Genomic DNA, 21,553 nt, shown 5'->3' with positions numbered 1-21,553 from the left:
CTTTTATGTTTACAGGGATTCTTCAAGCTCTTTTCTTATGCTTTATTAACTGGTGTTGCGGAGTTTTTTGCAAGATTTCAAAAGATCTACATGTGCAACAACTCCAATCTAGACTCAAAACAAATAAGACCCTTTTAGCTGCAAACATCAGATAATTATTAGAAGATTATTACATGAACATGCATCCGTTGGCCGTTGCCAAGTGACAACACTCAACATACATATCTTGTTTAAAAATGGGCCTAGACCTCCAAGGATAAGGACTTGAGAAGTTGAGAGACACATCAATAAATTAGATTCCCTACACCATTATTCTTTCATTTCCTTCAAAATCGCCAATTTATAAAAGACATATTTGGACTGAATATCTCTAAGCGTCATGCATAGACCAGAACAATTACAAAGGAATTGATAATTATATCTCAAAATATTGTGTTCTAGACAAAACTTATTCTGTCTACAAACTCCACCAATCCATTGACAGAACAGCTGCAAAATTTAAACAGAAGCTTAAAAATGTACTCCAAAGTTCACATGCTGCAACAATAAAAAAACCTAAACAAGATGCTTATACCTTGATTCGCTTAGAAGCTGAAATGAATTAAAGAAAACAAAACTAGATGAGTGCATCTTAGAGATCCTCATTCCACATTTCCACAACATCTCGTCTCCTACTTAGTTCTAACTCGAAACAAACATGCAAATGCAACACGAAAAATAGACAGCAATGATTTTAGGTTGTTTCTTTTTTTATCATCCATTTTTTGACTGCTTTAGGCATGTGGAAAGACATTGTTATGTTTTTGGGAATTCATTTCTTCTTGTTGGATAAAGGAAAAAAGAAAAGACTTAAACGATAGATGACGATTTATTTACTTAATGTTGAAGATGGAGCTGCCAATGCTTTCTTCTTTTCATTCCTTAAAAATATTTTGAATACTCTGAAAACACAAATCTTGTTGTATTTCTACTGTGATTAAAAAGAAATTGCTATGGAGTAAGAATTTTAAGCAATTACAACTAAACTTATAATGAGGCAAAATAGTACAAAGACATGTTCATTACATCTAACCCTTCTCTTCCTTTCAATGGTTTGAATCTTGAATTTTCTGCCTAACAAAGTAAGACGAACAAAAATAAACTAATGATGAAAATAAGAGGGACTGATAATCTGATATGTTCAAACCCCAAAGCTCACATGCACTGGAGCACATTCACTCTGAATCCTATGAAGTATTTTAGACCATTTTCCACTCCCATCCATCTCAACTTGCCTTGGATATATTCTTGTATCTTTTCTCCCTGTCTTCGTGTGTTCACTTACTTAGAGCCCAAGAAGGATGTAGTAAAGTATTGTTATGGGGAGTGCAATTAGCATTCCAAAAATAACTCTGCAAAATAGTCAACGTATTAATCTTCAGATCCTAGCCACTGAAACACAGAAAACAAAAAGAAAGAAACATGATTGAGGTCATGCCATATTTGAAATTTTGTGACATACCCTGTGCTAAGTATGTCCGCATGAACATTATACTCCTTAGCAAATACAAAGGGAACAATCCCTTGAGGAAGAGCTGCCTGTAAAAAAAACAAATAGTTGTTATCATTAGGGTTATTGGTTTTGGCTTAATGAGAAATGCTAAGAAGCAACTCACAATGCAAATGAGTCGCTTCTACTTCATGCTAGTCACTGAAAGACACGCTGTTTGTCTTGGAAGATGAATTTTAAGTTATACTTTAGAATTGAGACATATTAAAAAGTGTGTCTTTTAGTGAGGTAGTACAGAGGCAAATCTTTCGGGTGAATTGCTACCAGCCTCTAGCTATTTAGAAGTAAGGGTGGAATTCGAGCCGAGCGGCTCGGGCTCGGTTCAAGCTTGTTTGTTTAAATATATGAGCCGAGCTCAAACTCAAATTAAAACTCGTGTAACAAATGTGTTTGATGAAACTCGGCTCGTTTAGTTCAAATAGCATATTTGTAGTGTAAAATAACCGAGCCACTCGGGCTCAGCTTGAGCTCGCTCGTGTAACTATATGAGCCGAGCTCGAGCATGGTAAAACTCAGCTCGTTTAGCTCGAATTCCACCCTTATTTAGAGGTAAGAACAGGGGATTGCTGGTGCATGTACCTGAACAATTGCAACATGTAGAAGCACTCCTCGAAGGCCGCATGCAATGGATGTCGCAGCAATTACTGCTGGGCCTGTCAGAAATCTAACAGCCATGGAAAATGTGGCTACTCTTTTACCACATGCAATGAGCTTTGGTTGTAAAGCCATGAACAGACCTGATTGAATTGTTAATTTAATTAGTTCAATGTTGCAATCCACAGTGATAAGTTATAAGTAAGTGCTATATTATTAAGAGCACTTCTTCAGTCTTGTGAGATGTATATATATAGACCTTTGGATCAGTACTTCTGCCGTCAATAACACACACACACCCCCAGGTATGAGTGGCCCAGATTTGCCAAGTGCGCATCATATTTATTTATTAAACATTTAGTTATTTGATAAGTACCTAGACTGAACATAGCCATTCCAAGCCCTGCATTTGATAGTATGGTGATCGATCCTGACACAATTGTCGGCATTTTGATGTTAAACCTGCAAAATATTATTTAAGCCAAAAGCATCTCATTAGATGATTAGACTAACTTTGCTGGTACTTATTAATGATTTCCATAGTGGTATCTAAATTTGATAAATGGGATTTTAAAATACAGTTCGCAACGACATTTTTGGAATTAAATGAAGCCAACCCAAGTTGCCTGCCCACATGTTGTGCCCCCAAATGTTGCACCCGCTTGTGATGGTTGTTAGCAAACTCTTCATGAGAAAGAATTTGTCGAGTCCAACAACCCTAATGAATGGCTTTTTCATTATCTTTGGCAGCTTTACATTTGATTTGTTTTATTTTTTATTTATGTTTTTTAAACTTTTTGTTATTGCATACACATTCAGTTATATTGTAACGAGATCTCCTTAGATGAGGTAGTAAAAAAATTTAGATGACAAGATTTTTACGAATTGGTATATTGTGTATGCAAGTGAACAGCCTTAATTAGTTTGTGTAGTATTGAAGGGATTCTTTGTACCTGTAAGTCACCAATGCCCATATGAGACCAATGATACTTGAGTAAGTGTTGGGATTTCTAATGAGCTTCCTCCACACCATGATAAGTATGAGTCTGGTCATCACACTTGCTGGAGGCATCTGACTACCACCTCCAAGCCTCTTTGCTCCTCCCCCTACTGCTTCCATGTCAACCTTCTTCTGGCTCAAGTATGGTGATCCATTTGCCGAAAATTTTGAACCATCTTCAATTTCCACTTCTCCATCATCCACCACTTTTCTTACAGGGGAAACAGTTTCACTAAAGTCATGCATGCCTGTATTCACACATTATACAAATTGTATCAGGGAATGTACAGAAGAAAGTTTATCTTGAAGTTGTCATATAAAGTTCATATTAACAACATTTAAAACTTCTCATGAATTCACTTGACATTTGTCATGGGACGTTGGAAATTTTCACATAATTAATCACATGCAATGAGACAAACATTAAAACAGGCTAGATAGAGAGAAAAAGAAAACATGAGAAAGTTTTGTACCTCTTGACGAAGCAATCTCTTGCTGAAGAACTTTTTTTGAAGAATCTACTACAGCAAAATCAGTAGCAGCAGCTCTATTTACGGCATTTCGTAGATGTCCTTCAGAAGCAGGAGAAGCACTTGAACTCCAAACAAACATGTGAAGCTCCTTATTGGGATAACTACCACCACCTTCCTTCTTCTTACCACCACTTCCAGAACCCGAAAACATTGGATTTGGAGGAGGGTATGATGAACTTAATGTACCATTCAGCAACTCACCACTCATACTTTTCCCTCCTTTCTTCTTTCCAAGCTTCATCATCTCGTCTTCAAGATTTGAAGTTCTTGGTGTAACCCCTTTCGAAGACTGCAAAGAATAGACATCTGCGCCACCGCCTTGAAAATTATTATTAGTATAACCATGCTTAGGACTAGGCATCTTGCTTGAAAACATGGCATAAAAATCTGACTGGTTAAAGCTAGAAGCCCTTGGAGTCGGCTCTCGTGAGGATTGGATCGAGTAGATCTCAACTCCAGTGAGGTTTGAAGCTCTTGGAGTCATGGAAGTTATGGAATTCAATCCATGTGATTTGTTATAAGAAGATACAACTGAAGAAGATGTTGATTTCCTAACTCTTACGTGCAGCTTGCCGTCATCGCCAATCTCTGCATTGGTTTCTAATGGCTCACGCCCGTTAAGCGACATAACATCTGACTCTACTCTAAAGGAGGTAATGGAACCAGCAGTTTCAGGGAACTGTTCAGTGATAAGGAGCTTAGCTCCTCTATACTCAAACATGAAGAGCATAAGAGTATACCAGATAACACTTTGTAAGACAACAATTTGAACCATGAGATTACCCGAAAATTCGCCATACATGGCCTTAAGAAGTGGAATGCCCATGACAAGTGTGTTTGGGAGAGTTGAGAGAGAGAATAGTGTAATCATCCACTCTATATTGCCATTGAAGAACATCTGCCATATAAAAAGTGCAAAGAGGATGACTACTTTTTGAAGGGAATCTGCCGCAATAAAGCGATAGTTCATCGCGTAAGGATCATTAAGAGAGATGAAATGGAAGGAAAGGAGCGGGACAGCAAATACAGCAACAAAACGGTTGATCCCAGAGCACTGGTCAGGAGTGAAGACTTTCCACCACCTCACTGATCCATAAGCTAAGATCATTGCCACATATAGTGGAACAATCGCTGCCAATACATCATAAATGTCCTTCCCGGTGATCATGCTTGTAGAAATAGTATATAGGAAGGGGACTTGTGTTTGTGTGATATATTCCTTGCCGTTGTGTTTTTAGTCTTGACTATGATAAGTAGAGAATATGTTGCCGAAAGAAGCAAAAGTGATAGTGAACAAACTTTTCTTTAATATAGCTAGCTTTCTTCTTATTGTTGAAAGAAGAAATAGTTTTCTTTGTTACACTTTCCTAGTAGAAAGAAAGGAAAAAATGGGTGTTTCTCTTTCTTTCCCTATTGTTATTGATGGAAATGAAGAAATAAACTTATGTTTCTACTTCTTCTTTAAGTGTTGTTGTGGTTTTATTGAGAAAGATAGACAAGTCTCTTATGGAAGTCTGCAACGTAGACAAGAACAAACAAGGGAATCCTGTGGAGATCGGGTGTGCGTATGTGCGCGTGTGAGAGTGTGTGTTAGTTACTTAGTTATAGGAAGAGATCTGAGCACTATTGTCTATTGGCTGGCCACCGGTATGCATTAAAGATTTGAAGTTATTAAATTGTCCATGGGGCCTTCTCCCTCGTGTAAAGCCTCAATTGCCACTTTGGATTAAGATCCAAATTTGATCTTGTAACAGAAACAATGACACCTGGTTTACTTGTTTGGCCTATAAGTTGGCACCAGAGGGTAGGAAAGTGTGACTAAGAAATTGAGTTTCTGTCAATATGATGATTGATCAACATTACCAATAGGCAATAGTATGTATTATATTTTTTCAAAAAAAAACAAATTAACATTACCAACGATAACTTTTAAATTTCGTAAGGATGACTCTTAGTAGGACTGACCGACTGAGAACCTTCCGCAATGTGTACAATGTACGGTCCAAATGTACGAATCAGACAACTAAATCTAAAAGTTCACAAATATTTAAGAGTAACACTTCAGCTCCAACTCCAAATTTGCTTTACTTATTACCTATTGGCTATTGGTTCATATATATTCCATAATTAGCGTTCCACTCAAATCCGAAATGTCCAGGTAATGGATATTTCTCTATTCAATTGTCATCAACAAGTTGCACTCAAGTACTCAACTGCCATGTAAAGAAGCCTTCAGAAGGCCATGAGCCATCGAGTAATAGACTTAACCATCACTAGGATGAGCATGAATCCCAGCAGCATTAACGGGGCAGCACTCAAACTATACTTCTTTTTAAGCATCATTCAATCCTAATAAGGATCTCTAACCAAATCGGGATCATTTTCGACTTGAGTCGTAAGTCCTGGTCAATAAAGATCTTCACATAGTAATTACATATTTGTATTTCGCATATGGGCTTCTTTACAGTGGACACTTCGATTCTCCTGTTTTTTAATACTGGCCTTAGATAACCAAGTTTTTTAATCAACACTTTCGCGTCCAGTAACTTGTACAGAGCTTCTGGCTTATTGTTTTCATATAATTTCCCTATAGTACTCATTCTACAATTACTAAGAGCATCTTTAGGAAAGAAACCAAGAAAATACCAAATTTTTTAACCAAACTAAACACCAACCAATTTCAGGAGAAACATCAAATAACATCAAATTACGCGGTTTTGGATAAACCGCATCATATAGTCCACGGGGCTTTCTCAAAACCGTGCCATTGAAGCCCATTTTAAAAGCCCAAGCCCACGCGATGTGTCACAAATCAACTTTCTTCTTTTTTCTCTTTCCAAATCTCTCGAGCGGTTTTCGCAAAACCGCGTGATTGAAGTCCATATTCTAGCCCAAGCTCATGTGGTGTTAAAAAAACTGCGCACTCCAAAACCGCGCAGTTTTGGAAAAACCGCGAGAGAGATTTGATACAGCACCAAAGCTGAAACCAAATTTTGGCCGATTTGGTACTTAGTACTTAGTTTGGTGTTTTTTTAGTGTTTTCATCAACATGTGTCTCTCCTGAAGATGAAAAAACACCAAATTATTGAATGGCACACAACACACGACATAATATTGTCACACTATAAACTTATAAAGATGATCAAGAAGTGAAGAAAAGGGACAAAGGAAGATGGAAAGAGCGGGAGAACGAGAGAGAATAACAGGTGTATGGTCATTATAAAAAAAATAAAAATAAAAATACATAAATATATAAGTGTAGTAAAGTCGAAATAAATGGCAGAACAATCTCTCAAATGCACACGCGAATCTGATAATGATAATCAAAATTTTCTCTCAAATTACTTAAATTTAGAGTAGGCTAGAAGAAATAGAGCAGTTATACCATAAACACCATAATATGCAGACTGCAGCCATTTGAGGCAGCTAATCAATTATAACCCTAAATATTGCTTCTAAATTCTGACCACATAATCTAAAGTGCAACTTTCTAAGAATCTCAAAGCATGCACATAAAGCTAACAAGTACAGCTAAATTAATATTCCATTCTCTTGATGTCATAGTGGAAAACTAAAAGTCTAGATTGAGACAGAATGTAGTTACTAAATGCAAGTTTTCATGTTCAGAAAATGTTGTGTCGCATATAGACTATAGCATAAGCAATCCCTGCACAGGGATTTGGCTTCAGCATTGTATACAAAAATCAGCTTTACAGGATTTTATAACCATGTACTCTTAATTAAGGTGCAACAGAAGTACTACTCTAAGAAATCAAATATTTTCCGAGTCTTTAGATACAGATAGCATATGCTGGAGAGACCAATGGTTATCCATCTCCGTCCAAAAGAAAACAACTTTACCACCAGATCTAGACAGATTCCTAGGACTTAATTGGAAGGCACACAAACACTAAGGTCTAAGGCCACTTACACTGTTTAGGACAAAATTCTGTGCAATTAGGAGAGCAGTTGCAAGGCCAAATTCTAATGTCCTCATTGTTCCACAACTCTACTTGATCAAGCAACTAAGATAATTCCGCCCATTCTGGAACATGTCATTCCTTGTAATGATGACTAATGACACCTGAAATCAAGATCCCAAGAAAAGGTGCCAATCTTCCCAACAAGCAACTTGATTCACCTGGACATATTTTTGTCTGAGCATGTTATTCGTGGCTTCTAAATCAGCGTTTAGCGAACTTTCCTCACACGATGAGCCTTCCCAAAATAAGAATTTTTCCCTATCTCCAAGATATAGTTCAAATTCTAATTGGCAACTTATAATAAATCACAAATGGGGTGATACCAAGTACAACGGTATATCTCCAATCAACCTATCCTCCGAAAGCTAATCCCCCTTCCGTTCCCCAAATTAAATCTAATCTTATCAGAAAGGCCTTAAGCCCACAAGAGTACCTTTAAAAACATCAGGCCCTTGTGGTCCTGCAGACAGAGTACCGATTCATCATTGACAGGACTCACAAATCCAGAAAACACCCTTCACCAATGCTTATCCTGTTCTCCATCAAACCTCCATAACCATCATTGCAACATTGTGATTAAGTTCACCATAGACCTGAACTCCGTAAGTTCTAAAACCCACCAACAGCATCCATAAGAAAAAAAAAAAAAAAAAAAAAAAAATATCAATTAAGCAGATTTGGGTATCATGTTAAGATGGTATCAAAGTGGGCAAATAATTTGTCTATTCTTGCGCTGATTTGGGTAATGTGCAGAATGCAGAGCTCTTTTTCAAATAGAATTGGTAATGAAAGAATGCTGAGAGGGACCAAGGAGATCTTGCAGTTGAGAAACCAATGCCAAACGCATGACAATATTGAAGAACCAAAACAATAATTAATAAATGAAAAATAAATAGAAATAACTAAATGATTTTATTGATAAAAAAAATACACAGAAAAAATGAAAATTGGACGCACAGAGGATGTAATATGAGGAGCAACTCCTGGAACCAATTTCTGGAGTAAAGAAAGACATGGATCAGTGGCAGAAAGAAGACATGGAATACGGCTGAAGCATAATATCTTGACTTCCCTCAAATCAACTCTATGGAAAGGCGTGTATACCAGGCATGAAGACGAACGTGGTCTTTTCCTGGAATAATTTCTGGAGTAAGGAAAGACACGGATTAGTGGAGCAGGTTGTAATGATGACTGATGAGAGACCAGAATGCCATTTTAGAGCACTCACTCAAATACTCTGAAGGAGAGAGAAGCAAGTTAATTATACAACAGGAGTATCGCTTTGTCACAGGCAATAGGAGGGGAAAAGGGAGGCCGACTAGGAAACAAACTCAAGGATTAGAGGCTTATACAAACTCTATGGAATCAAAAGGTGAGACAGTGGGACTGGACATGTCTCCAAAACATACCACCGCTAGGGGTGCAAATGGATAGGTTTCGGATTCAAATAACAATTACTGTATCCAAATCCGAAAATCTGTACTTATATCCGATATATCCGAATCCGACGGATACCAAAGAATGGTATCCGAATCCGGAATTGAATATCCAATTCGGACACCGGATGATATCTGACTCCAAAAATACTATTAATTAAATTATTTTTGCTTTCATTAAGTCATTCTTTCATTATGCTAATTCTATAAATATATAATTTTGCTATTTTTTAGTATTATTCATAGTTATTTAATCTTTTTTTGTTAGTTTATTGTTTAATATACAATTTAAAACAATATCTAATACATTAATTATTAATAGGGTTTTGGGTTAACTAGTATTACCCCCCACTAGATGAGCCAATTAGGATTTCCCCCCCCCCCCCCACTAGATGGGAAATTAGGGTCTCCCCCCTAAACACACGGTCAACTTGGTTTGACCGTTAACTTTCAAGTCAAACAACTGAAAATTACACAAATGCCCTCATTATTTTCAAAAAGAAAATGTTCAATTTTAATTAGATGGGGACATTTATGTCATTTTCAATTGTTTGACTTGAAAGTTAACAGTCAAACCAAGTTGACCGTGTGTTTAAGGGGGAAACCCTAATTTCCCATCTAGTGGGGGGGAAATCCTAATTGGCTCATCTAGTGGGGGGGTAACACTAGTTCACCCTTATTAATATTTTATAGATGTTAGCTTTTCAGATCGGATAGGATATTACCCGATGCAGATATGGCAGTATCCGAATACATCTGAAACATTTTCGGCCATAGAAAATAATCCGATATCCAAAACTTTTGGAGAATAACTGACTTTTCAAATACGAATTCAAATTGGATTCAAAATTTTGAATATCCACTTGGACCCCTAGCCGCAGCTATGGCGATAACCATCACCTTTTTTCTATACGAAATGTGTGGTGTGGTGCATATAAAACCTCTAGCAACAACTTATAACAAACTAAAACAATTAATACTTTAAGGATTCTGCAGTATAGCTAAATCCACATAAGCACAGATAATCATGTATAAATATGACTAACATCTCAATTTTTAAAATTCAAGAAAAATAAGTACTAACGAATCTACAAAGAAAGCAAAGGTTTACACAGTCATTGACATTATCTGACGAGCAATCGCTGGATCTTGCTGTAAGAGCTCTGTCAGATTATTCTCCACTTCTTTCATCTGCTTCTCCAAGTATTCCTTAGATGCCTGCCAGCAGTAGAACACGTTTTATTGTTTTATAGTTCTTAGCTAAACTGACAAAACCAAAGATAGAGTTCCTCCACGGGTACTGCTCAAACCGAATATAAAAAATTCTGGGGGATGAGAAGACTACCGAAACCATTTGTACCTAAATTGTACTGATAAAACAGATCGATTTAGGAGATTTAAGTTCCAACTCTAAACAATTTGCATCATCAAAAGAATTGTGCAGACATTTATAACGTAGAATTTTAAAGTAGAAAAACATCTGTGTCCCATCAGCAGGTATGGCCGTTACATATTCTCATGCACCATAAGCATTATAAGTGCCGCTGTGACACTGCACGTGGAACTGTAGACTATGTGGCAGTTATGTGTTGAAAATGCTAAAGCAGCATTCCCTCTTGTAGATCCTATGCATAGCTTTGCTTCGGAGAGTCTATTTGCATGTTTTGTGGTTTTGTTAGTGTAGAAATTATATTATTTTGTTGTGAGAATATAACAGAGAACACTATAATATTAGCGGAAGATTCGGGAGTCATTGTTTGGCTGAGATAACCTCCTTCTCTTGATGTTCTTTTTGTTAATTAATCGTAGTAGCTGCATTGAACCTCTTGCACTACTGGAAGATTGGTCTATACGTGAGTGGCGCTTCCTAGTTCTTGGTGAAAATTGTAAGGAAAGGCTATCAATTGGAATGGTTAAGTCAATCTCATCTTGGTCTTCTTGCAAATTGTAAGAGAGAAAAGGATTCAATTGTAAGTTTAATCTTTCTAAGAAATTAATAGAGGTACAGGTTTGCCTAATCCAAACTTTAATCAGAAAAGAAAAACAAAAATGGATATAGCAAACTGAGGGAGAGAGAAAGAAACAGACCTGTAATGAGGCAATTGCATTTTCACTATCCATGAGCTTCTTCTCCTGCTCATTCACCAAGACAGACTTGGGCTCCAAAAGAAACCTGGGCATCATAGAAAAAAGAACAAAAACATTTAAGGTGATTATGCATGTTACCAGAACTAATAATCAAGAAGCAGCAGTGATGGTCTTTCTTTAGAGACAGAGAGAGTGATTCCAATTGGAGAGATAGCAATGCTGCACTTACGTTCTCCCTGTAAAACATAAAAAAAAATGGAAGTCAGATGGCCGGTCGATGGCCTTGAAGAAGTACAACCATCACAAAAGAAACTAAAGTAGTAATTATATAGAAGAACTATATCACTTGATGCCCATGGTTCTAGATAACTGGTTTTTGTTAAACAAATTCAGGTAACGATACTGATCACTTGATCAGTAGAATAGCTCATATAAACATTCCATGGGAACAACATAAGAATAGAAAATAAAATCGAAGGTGCAAAAAGTGTTAGATTTTCACATTAACGTACCACAACCAGTATTTTCTGGCTGATAAATTGTAGAACCCATGTGTTCCAAAGGTGCTCCATTTTCTACGAATTCATGTTAGACACTGTGATTCCCCACAACTTGAACTCATGAGGATACACTTCGATAGATTTGTCTATCAGGTTTACGTTGGTCACTTTGTTAGACACTTCCTACCTGTTGGATACAAATACACATGTCCTGATGTCCAAGTCATTGTTATATGGATAATATGTAATAGAACTACCTTTGTTAAAACTAAGTTAGAACTTAAATATAGGTTAGATTTGATCCCAACAATTGATGGAGGAATGCTTTTGTATATCAGTAAGATATTTAATTCCTTCGAACATGGAGATTGCACAAACCATCTTTACAATCCCTAGTTGTGTAGTAAGTTTTCTTAGCAAGACGCTAAGATCCTCCTTACAATAGCCTTGGAAGGTGGTCTGTTTGCATAAGAAAGCGACTTTGTGGGGGGTATTGTGCTAAGCAAATCTTCTTGCATGGAACTTTCTATCCACTTCGCCCTCTCGAAGGACTTTTCCATCTTGTTGTTAGCAAGAGCATCAGAGTACGGCTTCACTGTAAACTACTTATTTTTTGTCTCTACAAGTTGTTCTCTTTCTAAGTAGTTCGAACTCCAAAGTTTAGCTTCTATGTTGGTGCCAATGCACTTTAAATCTCCACTGGTGGCACTTTTAAGTAAAATCGAGTTTAGACTCCAGTGTACCTAGCTATCCCGAGTACAACCCTACATCCCTCGGTAGAATGTTGTGTGTGTCTGTATTCAAGGATTTCAAGCAAATAATAACCAAATTCAAGTTTAGTAAAAAAAAAAATCACAAGAAGTAATATTTGAATCATACCAACAGATTTGTAAGTATTTGTATCCTCAGGCAATGGTCGTAATTCTTCCAATGTTAAAAAAGCACGTTTTTTGTCCGTCTCTTTGTTTCGCATTTGAGCCACCACCTGTTTCAACTTGCCAGTAGCTTCAATCATACGGCCTTGAATCTCCACAAATGCCTGAAATAATTGGGTTAGTTTGTTTCGACTAAATTTTTTTTCCGAAAAATAAAAATTCTTACTGCTCTGGTTGATTCGACGTCTGCCATTTTCTTTTGCTGAGTGAATGGGAAAACACGTGAGGCCTTTTTAACATGGACTGGACCCAAAGACTATTTACTTGGGGCTTCTTCTTTTTTGAAAGTCCTCCAACAAAAACAGGTCACATACTCACATCACATGCATTATGAGAAGAATTATTATAGAGATGTTTCTTGGATTCCTCTGTACAAAACTAGTTTACGAAACAGACATTATAACAAACGGATAGAGACCTCCACCAAACATTCCACAATCTTCTACCACGTTTCGTAAAAGAAACCTTAAAACACAACAAACTAGAGGGGACCATTTTTCACTTTTCAAAATGGTATATCATCCCTTGGGACACACAGTAATTATAAATACCTCCAAACTTTAAAGCAAATAAGAGCTAGCTGCTCCTTAAGAGATTATTAACTATTGACTTTCATCCTCTTTGTGTATCATCTGAAGGTGAAACAAGGCACTTCTTTATCTTATGCTCATGGTTGAGTAAAGAAGATTTAGAAACATTCTTTTTCGTTTTTTTCTTGTACATTTCTCCGTTATTTCGTTGAGCTTGTTGATCGTGATCATTCGTTGCAGGTGTGGAAGGAAGATCAAGAGAACTATAGTAAGTCCTTCCCGTTGCGTGCCATTTGCTGGCCATGACAGATCGCCTCCTCTTGTTATATGGATTCTCTGGTTTAGCAAGTTCTGCTATTGTTGTTACCTCCAACAAGTTTGCAAAGGATTTCGATTTTCCAGCATAGAAATTTGATAATCCTCTCCTGCCAACATAAGAAAGGGAAGCATCATTTGATGACCAAAATAATAAACAATTTCCATTTAAAATGAAACAAAATTTGACCATACAACAACCAGAGCATATGCGAAAAACATCATTAATTAATCTCAAATGTCTTAATTAGGAAAAACAAGAAACCGGCCTCCACTGCCATGCACATTGCCTTCTCTTGAAGCATTTTCAATAGAGCAAAATTAGCTTTAAACCACGGTTTTGCACCCATACTTCTAATTTCTTGTGAATCACACCGACTTGAAAAGTAACTAACATAATCCCAAGATGTGAACACCAAAAGGAGAATAGTTTTAATATGACATATGCATTAAGGAAAGGAATTGTAAGAATGCCAATCCAAATATCTGCTCAATCCATTGGAGCCAATCATTCAAGGAACATCATTTCTACACTGACTCGCCAAAACTTTCTCCCTGTTCTGACTCCCTAATCGGTTATCTGCACGATTTTCATATGACATGCACATTCTCTAATACGAATTAATACTGGTCAGATATCTAAAGAATATTAGTGACATATCATTAAGGAATTAGGGAGTTGTTTTTGGGATTCAGATAGCATAGAATATTGTTCGAGGAACAAGAAACCTCGGCCATAGCATGTAACATACACATTATATCTAAAAAAGCGGACAACAAAACGTGTCATGCCATCTATAGAAGTGGTTCAGATCATTAACAGCATTAAGAAATATTGCTACAAAAGCTATACAATATCAATAGCGAATCTTGAGAACATTTATAGCGTTATAATACAAAATACTAATACTGTCTAAAGCAAAAATAACGTTAAATTGAACGCTATAAATGAGCTGGCAACTAAAAAAAAATTGGCGCGTGACTAAGAAAATGTGTCATGACACTTTCTTAGCCACGCGCCAACTTAATCAGCTCCTTTCAGTCATTATATAGGATGCTTAGATTGACTAGTACAATTAGAGGCTACTACATTAACACCCGAGAATGGCCTGGGATAGAACCATTTGATGCTTAGCCTCCTACAAAGTTTTATAGCAATATATTAGATTACATACTTTTGTTGCACATCTCCTATATTGACATGCTTCTAGACATGATAGAAATGCCTCGTGGGATTCTTTTCTGTCTCGGGAATGAATCAGTGTACTTCAAAATTCAATCCCAGACTAATTCTGTTTTAAGTGAGGTAACTCATCAGCAAGTTGTTTCTTAAATTTCTACTGTACCCAATGCCAAACCCCCCCATAATTTTATCTTTTTAGAACTTCACCCGCTTTAAAATGCCATATTGCACCAAGATTATGTAGGCAACACTTTGCAAGACAGAGTTTTTGCTTTGGGATCATGGAACTAAATACCATACAATATTTTTTTATATATATAATATTTTCTGTTTTGTTTCTCCAAATTTCTCAAAACTCCTATAATTGTCTTCGCAGAATTTAGCCCCATGCTTGGAAATCAAAAGAATTGTAATCCTAAACCAAATTAAGAAAAGAACATGGCATGTATATATACAATATATTGCAATGTCAGATCATAGGTTGCTGACTGGACTTTCTTTTTGTAACATAAAACATGACTTCTTATCCATATTATCAACAGAACTTGTCCAAATTAAGTAACCACAAGACTTACCAATTAAGATCAACAAACCTTATCCAAAATTAAGGAGGCCATATACATAAACTAAAACTTAGTGGATGTGTTGATATTTAACTAAATTATTAATTAAAGACTCACTTGATAGGAAGAGATTCTTCAAGTGATCCCATGGTACCCAAAGCACCTTCTTCTTCTTCTTCATTTTTTCCACCTTCGATATCCCCAAATGATCATCACCACTCTTCAAAACGGTGTCCTTAATTTCCAGTATACAACTAGAATGCTTGCTAATGTACACAGTAGGAGGAGATGATAATGATGATGATGCACCACCAACATCCCCTTCTTGTTGTATAACAACAGTGGGTCTTTTCCGACACAAGACAGACATTTTTCTTCTTCTTCTTCTTCTCTTTACACAACAAGAAGAAACACTTTAGTTTCTTACCCTTCACCTCTACGTACTCTGTTTCGCTTTCTCTTTGAATCTATTTTGGGAGCAACTAGTTGTTGTGTTTTCATCAATTGGTGAAGCAGAGTTGAAGGAATGAAGGAAGCAGTGAGAAAAAGAGGACAAGGAAAGAAAACTAACGTCCGACGGCGGCGTAAGCGGGCCCTAATGACATGTTTAGGACACGTGACTTTAGGAGTTTAGTACGTGGCTCGGTTGTTTTCAGACAAATGCCATGCCACTAACTTATTCAATACTCAATGTCCTTGAAATTTGGAACCCCTAGATAATGCACTTGAATGGAAAATTTAGAATTAACATCAACTCTTTTGGTTTCGAAAACATACCAATCGGATTTTTGTATAAATCTTCTCTAATTGATGCAAGATAGAAAGTAAAGTAAAAGACAACGAGTAACCGCCACTTTTTGTGTGCCGTGCGACTCGTGAGAATGCGCACAAAATTCCCTTAATTCATTATTGGAAAATGACGTACTCCATAGTCCAGATCACATTATCACCATACATATGTCCAGATGACAAGATGACGTTTTCAGTATTTATCGAAAAAAATAAGTGACGTAGAGACAGACGTAGAGAGCGTTACCTCATGGTTAGGTGCTGAATACTTTGTATGCATAGAAGGCTAGAAGCAGTTGTGACTTAACTGAACATTTACCAAAACCAATGCAATCTCTCATGGTGGGTCAGCAACAAATCCAAGAGCAATCACATAATATCGCCAGAGTCGTCTTTTCAATCATGCCTAACAATGAACACCAACGAGCAAAATACCTTATTGAACCAATAAACAAGATTATCTGAATCGACCTCACCTCCTATATTTCAAACGGCAATAATCAATGGGGCTAGATAATAGAAAGGAGTGCGGGATTGGCAAACAATGGAGCTTGATTCCGCCAATAATCAGCCTTATCTTGGACAGGAACAAGATGATAATCTTGTAGACTAATTGAATATATCTCTTGCAACGGTGTATTAGTTAGTAGTGCTATACAGACTTATTTTTTAGACCTACTTATTGTGACTCACTATTTGGATAACGGTAATTTGTATTACAATATGTAGTAGTCTAACTTTCGGATGTATTAGTTAGTCGAGAATTTGTAATTGAGATACGGGGATCGTTATAAGGGGTAACTTCAGATTCTTAGAATGGGCATCAGGTCGCGGGAGATATCTGGTTGTACCATGTAAGTGAGTTTCTCTCTCACATTTGTACCCTTTTTACATCCTAATAAATAAATTTTACTTATCCAAAAAATATTCAAACAGCAATAAAAGATTATCTTTGCTAGTCGGCAATGCGCATGCTGGAGTCTGGCTGTCTGGAGCCTACAAATTAGGGACACTTTAGCATAGGCGTAGCTTTATTCTGACTACGAGATACAAAAATATTCAGTTTATAATTGCGATTTGAAGTAACTGTAAGGCACTCTACGGTAGCAGGGGAAAAAGTTTTCTAATTACATTTTTCTTTCTTATTTTGGAAAGTTACTAGTTGGAAGGTGAATACAGTCCAAAGGAGGATGAAAACTACATCTACAGTCGAGCTACTGATGCCTTATAACTAAATTCAAGTACAACAACCCTCATGTGAAACACCTCCCAAACATCCACAACATCTCAGAAACATTTAAATATTTGAAAGTTAACTAAACTATTTAGAACTAAATGCAGGTTGTAAGAAAGAATGATACATATACCTTAAATAGCATTACAATGATTTTCTTACCATCTACATAAGCAACTGAACGAATTATGAAAACTAAAATACACTAGAAATCTGTTAAATAATTTACCAGAAGTATGCAATTTAATCCTGCCACAAAATTTCACCAAGAATGAACCTACACCCAAGCAGTTAGCCATCACTCGGTCGTAGACATTGCTCTTCCACAAGTCCATAATGACGCAAGACCGGAGCTTCGCTGGAGAAAATCATTTTTCTGGCGGGCCAGTATATAGAATATCCTCAATTCCCACTCCACAAATCGTTATATTCACAATCGAGCAGCTAACCATCCAACCAATGAACAAAATCCTTTCCAATACAACTCAAAATGAAGATACATTAAGAGGGAAGAGAATGGAATTTATGTTTTATTCCCCCTTCAGGGTAAATAAAGAAGAGTCATACGGATGTACAAAATTAAACAACAGTTGGAGAAGAGTGATAATGGTTGGTGCCCACATTGTTCAATTTTCCATTTGAGTGCCTGGCATTAAAACTCCCATACTTCTTAGGCTTTGGTAGAAACAAAGAGGTAAGCATTTTCTCCAAACTCTGGGCTGTATACTTGGCATACTTGCTGGCACTTGCATCTTGCTCAACCAAGGGGCCGTAATTTTGCATATAGCTCCTGTATACAGGAACAATAGCCTGTACAGCCACCTGGCACGTCTTCTCTCTCAAATCCTTCTCTGATATAACCCAGCTAGACTGCTTCTTATACATTTCATCGAAAGCCTCATTGAACGCCTTCAGTCTCTTCTTAACAAGATCACGAGCTGTTGCTCTTCCGCCCGAATGCATAATCAGACCCTCCCTGCTCAGTAGAGCTGGAAGCTTTGCCCAGGTCTCCCTCAAATACATTGCCGCATAATACTCCTTGTACTGTTCGTGTTCTCTTAACCAAACATCTCCCAAGAGATCCCCCAGTTTTGTGCTTTTTAGGTGCTTATAGAAATGCCAGTGATTGTTCATCATAAAGAGGAAGGAAAGGACAGCATCCTCATAGCCCTTCGACCATGTTTCCAAATTCAGTTCAATTGCCTTGACTATGTTCAACATAGAATCGTTGAGTAGCCTCTCTTGAAATTTCTCTTGCTTCCAGCTCCGGTGAATGACAAGGACCTGAGTAAGGATTGGCCGATAGTCATCTCCAAGCAGTCTATTGCAATAGTCAGTGACAAAGCTCACCAGTCTTGGAACACCACCATCAGGAGGAGGAGGAGTCTGCCTCTGCAATTCCACTTGAACCAAAAGTTCCCAGAAAATCTCACAAGCCCCATCAACAACCCTTTTGATAAGATCCCTGGTGAGGCTTTGGATCTCAATGCAGGCCTTCCCCCCAAAGAGTCGGTTAAAATCCAACCTCAACTTGTTCAAAGAAGCGAAAATATCCAACAGCTTCAACAATTTGATGGGGTCCTTTTTACTTTCGGTTACCGTCTTCCCAAATTGGAGGAAAGCGAGAATACCTGCCTGCGCTGCAATCTTTGCAAAGCAACCCATCCATACTTCCAGTCCAATCTTCTCGAAGACATCATTGCACAACTTATATTCAGCCTCAAATAGATGCTTCACGGCAAACTCCAAATGCTTGCCCCACTGAGCTATGTAACCCTCTATGCTCTGAACATCATTGAATTCGGAGATTGAGATCTCAAGGTAGTCTAGATTGAGAGCCTGCAAGCTTGCCCTAACATTTGAGCTACGGACCTCAACATAGATAGAGATACTTCTATCAAGCCGGTTATTTGCAGTTAATCTCTCAATAATGGCTTGCAACTTCTGAATAACAGGTACTGGCAATGGTGATGGAGCAATTAAGGCTTGATCACCAAACGAGGAAGCCATGGGGAGAGGCACACTGTGTTCTGTAAGGAGCCGCCGAAACTCACTTTCCAATTTTTCCAATGCAGCACTTAGAAGCCCACCATCTAGCACAGCTCGCACCTCATCTGTCTGAAACTCCCTAAGAGTTTTCAATGAATTCTTCAAATTTAAAAGGTATCGTTCATCGGCCACCGAGTTATCCTCCAAATACTCAACAATATCTTCCAACCACTGAATTGCTAACCCACAATTATCAGCAAGAAACCTCAATGCCTCCTCAAGTCGTGTAAGCACTGAAAGATACCCAGAAAGATCTGCCCTCGGATCCGACAATAAAGACTTTTCAAGTCCATGGACAGCATCAAAAACCTTCAAAACTGCGGCAGCTGGACCCACAGCGCGATCAATATGCCCACCAACTGCAACTAAAGCCTCTTTCTGAGCTCGAATTGGACGAACAGCAGCTTCCAACGACGGCAATCTCAGACTAATCTCTTCCAATCTAGGCCCAGTTTTCTCCAAAGCAAAACCAACCGCTTTCGATTTCTCTAAACTAATCTTCAATGACTTCCTTGCAGCTAACAAATTCTCAATCCTCTTACCCCTTGTTGCCATTCCCAAAACACCCAAACCCTAAATCACCACCCCCACTTTTCCTTTCACGAAAATTGAACCCAAAACACAAATGCCCAGACCTCAAAAACCAATATTCCACCCAAATACAACTCAAAAACTACATAAAAATCAAACCTTTTTCATAATTTTGAATCATTTAATCTCTCCTAACATCACCAAACAATATAATGTAGATAGCTAACCAGGACTAATAGTGAAACTTAACTGTCTTATATGATTCATCATTTTTCACCAAATCTCACCAAATAAAACAATTTAACAAGATTCAAACCAAACACAGCTAACAGTCAACTATACTTCACAATTAAACAAAAGCAATAGAGAAAGAATGAACTTACAAGTTAAGTGAAGTAGTTTTTAATGAATCTTTTTGGGTTTACTGGAATTTGGAATCACAGAAGTAGTGTGAAAAAAATGTAAATATTCTGAATCACAGTCTTTTTCTTTTCTTTTTTTTAAGTTGTTTTTTTAGGGTTTTGAGTTAAAAAAAGGAGTTATAACTTTTAAAGCTTTGTTTTTTTACGACTAGAATTGTATGACAGGTGGTCCATAGTTTTAGAGTCTCCGTCTCAATTTTCTCTCTCTATCTGGACATGGGCCATGGGGAAGAGAATCCTGAAAGTTTAAACAAATAATAAATGAAACCATATCACGCGTACGATTGCTTAAAAATTTATCAGTCGGCCAAAGCGTGAAACAAGTGACGTTCAATGATGATTGTATCAAATGTCTGTAGTCTGTACCATGTACTCCATCTGAATTCTGTACTTTTGAGTTTTGAGTGTGGTACTGTGGTAACTATGATTTCTAAAGCACAACAGTTGTAATTCACAGTGTCGCTTAAGTTCCTAAAAACTACTGATTCTACTCAAATTCAATCACTCCAAAATGTGACGAAATATCACGTCATGTTTAATGTCTGCTTACACATCAATAATTCTATACAGTGGTGTGGCACTGCAATATTAATGTTGCACTGATGAAAAATCACTACTGCAATATCAATATTGCACCATGAAAACCACTGCAGCTGCAACGTCAATGTTGTACCGAGAAATATCACTGTAATATCAATATTGCACCATGAAAACTACTGCAACGTGAATGTTGCACCGAAAAATATTACTTCAATATCAATATTGCACCATAAAAACCACTGGCAGTACTATGAAAAATCAATGGAATTGAAGGTTTGCTATGAAGAAAAGTGAGAATGACAAAATAAAAATAGAAATATGATAATGGAAAGAGAATAAGTGTTTTGAGTGAGAGAAAATAGATTTTTTATTCTTATTTTCACTACTGCAACATTGATGTTGCAATATGTCACGTCACTGTATCTTGATTGTGTCATTTTTCCTGTGTCAATGTAGTATTACTCGCTACACATATATCCTATTGCCGGTCACTCGGTCGTGGCTATCATTTTTCTCGTCATTTTCAGTTGCTCGAGCCTACACCATTTGTTCTGTACTTCTGTCTAACTTTCACACACGATGACTAGTCCTTAACACGCTTAGGACTTTGCAACGTAAGACTCTTGTTCCTTAAGTCCTTGTCGAACTAGAATTTATAGTATTGACGTTTCGTGAATTTATTTGATTGTTTTTGGTTAAGCCAAGACTATCTATAATAGGGGTGGGAATTTGGCCCTAACGACCCTAACCCGGCCCTGACCGATCCGACCATAAGCCCT

General features: G+C 37.3%; 3 protein-coding genes across 3 annotated transcripts; all 3 read right to left on the bottom strand.

The window, feature by feature from the left end:
- Positions 1-891: 891 nt before the first annotated feature.
- On the bottom strand, positions 892-4,983 carry EIR1 (Auxin efflux carrier family protein). The gene is made up of 6 exons (XM_086601355.1): positions 3,617-4,983; positions 3,097-3,391; positions 2,520-2,605; positions 2,129-2,286; positions 1,502-1,578; positions 892-1,391 (listed from the first exon to the last, which is right to left on the bottom strand). The coding sequence occupies exons 1-6, from the start codon at positions 4,842-4,844 to the stop codon at positions 1,325-1,327; spliced, it is 1,911 nt and encodes a 636-aa protein (XP_086457481.1). The 5' UTR covers positions 4,845-4,983; the 3' UTR covers positions 892-1,324.
- A 5,066-nt stretch (positions 4,984-10,049) lies between these two features.
- Positions 10,050-13,234, bottom strand: PFD1 (PREFOLDIN 1). The gene is made up of 5 exons (XM_086601354.1): positions 12,785-13,234; positions 12,563-12,722; positions 11,413-11,419; positions 11,184-11,268; positions 10,050-10,313 (listed from the first exon to the last, which is right to left on the bottom strand). Exons 1-5 carry the CDS (start codon positions 12,809-12,811, stop codon positions 10,203-10,205), a joined length of 390 nt encoding a protein of 129 aa, XP_086457480.1. The 5' UTR covers positions 12,812-13,234; the 3' UTR covers positions 10,050-10,202.
- A 4,106-nt stretch (positions 13,235-17,340) lies between these two features.
- On the bottom strand, positions 17,341-20,379 carry EXO70G1 (exocyst subunit exo70 family protein G1). The gene has a single exon (XM_086601352.1). It carries the CDS (start codon positions 19,834-19,836, stop codon positions 17,812-17,814), a length of 2,025 nt encoding a protein of 674 aa, XP_086457478.1. The 5' UTR covers positions 19,837-20,379; the 3' UTR covers positions 17,341-17,811.
- Positions 20,380-21,553: the final 1,174 nt, after the last annotated feature.

This window comes from Coptis chinensis, chromosome 3 (assembly GCF_015680905.1).
Source record: "Coptis chinensis isolate HL-2020 chromosome 3, ASM1568090v1, whole genome shotgun sequence".
Lineage (NCBI taxonomy): Eukaryota > Viridiplantae > Streptophyta > Magnoliopsida > Ranunculales > Ranunculaceae > Coptis > Coptis chinensis.
Note: the sequence above shows the minus strand (reverse complement) of the source record. Positions and strands in the feature narration are given on the sequence as shown.

Bases quoted from the DNA above. Each gene is read 5' to 3' on its own strand.
- PFD1 (XM_086601354.1), bottom strand. From the start codon at position 12,811: ATGGCAGACGTCGAATCAACCAGAGCA. The intron at 12,723-12,784 runs GTAAGAATTTTT...CAATTATTTCAG, and splicing joins ACGTCGAATCAACCAGAGCA to GCATTTGTGGAGATTCAAGG. The intron at 10,314-11,183 runs GTCTGTTTCTTT...TACTGCTGGCAG, and splicing joins ATGCAATTGCCTCATTACAG to GCATCTAAGGAATACTTGGA.
- EXO70G1 (XM_086601352.1), bottom strand. From the start codon at position 19,836: ATGGCAACAAGGGGTAAGAGGATTGAGAATTTGTTAGCTGCAAGGAAG.
- EIR1 (XM_086601355.1), bottom strand. From the start codon at position 4,844: ATGATCACCGGGAAGGACATTTATGATGTATTGGCAGCGATTGTTCCA. The intron at 2,287-2,519 runs GTACTTATCAAA...CAATTCAATCAG, and splicing joins AATGGCTATGTTCAGTCTAG to GTCTGTTCATGGCTTTACAA. The intron at 1,579-2,128 runs GTACATGCACCA...TTTTTTTTACAG, and splicing joins TACATGTTGCAATTGTTCAG to GCAGCTCTTCCTCAAGGGAT.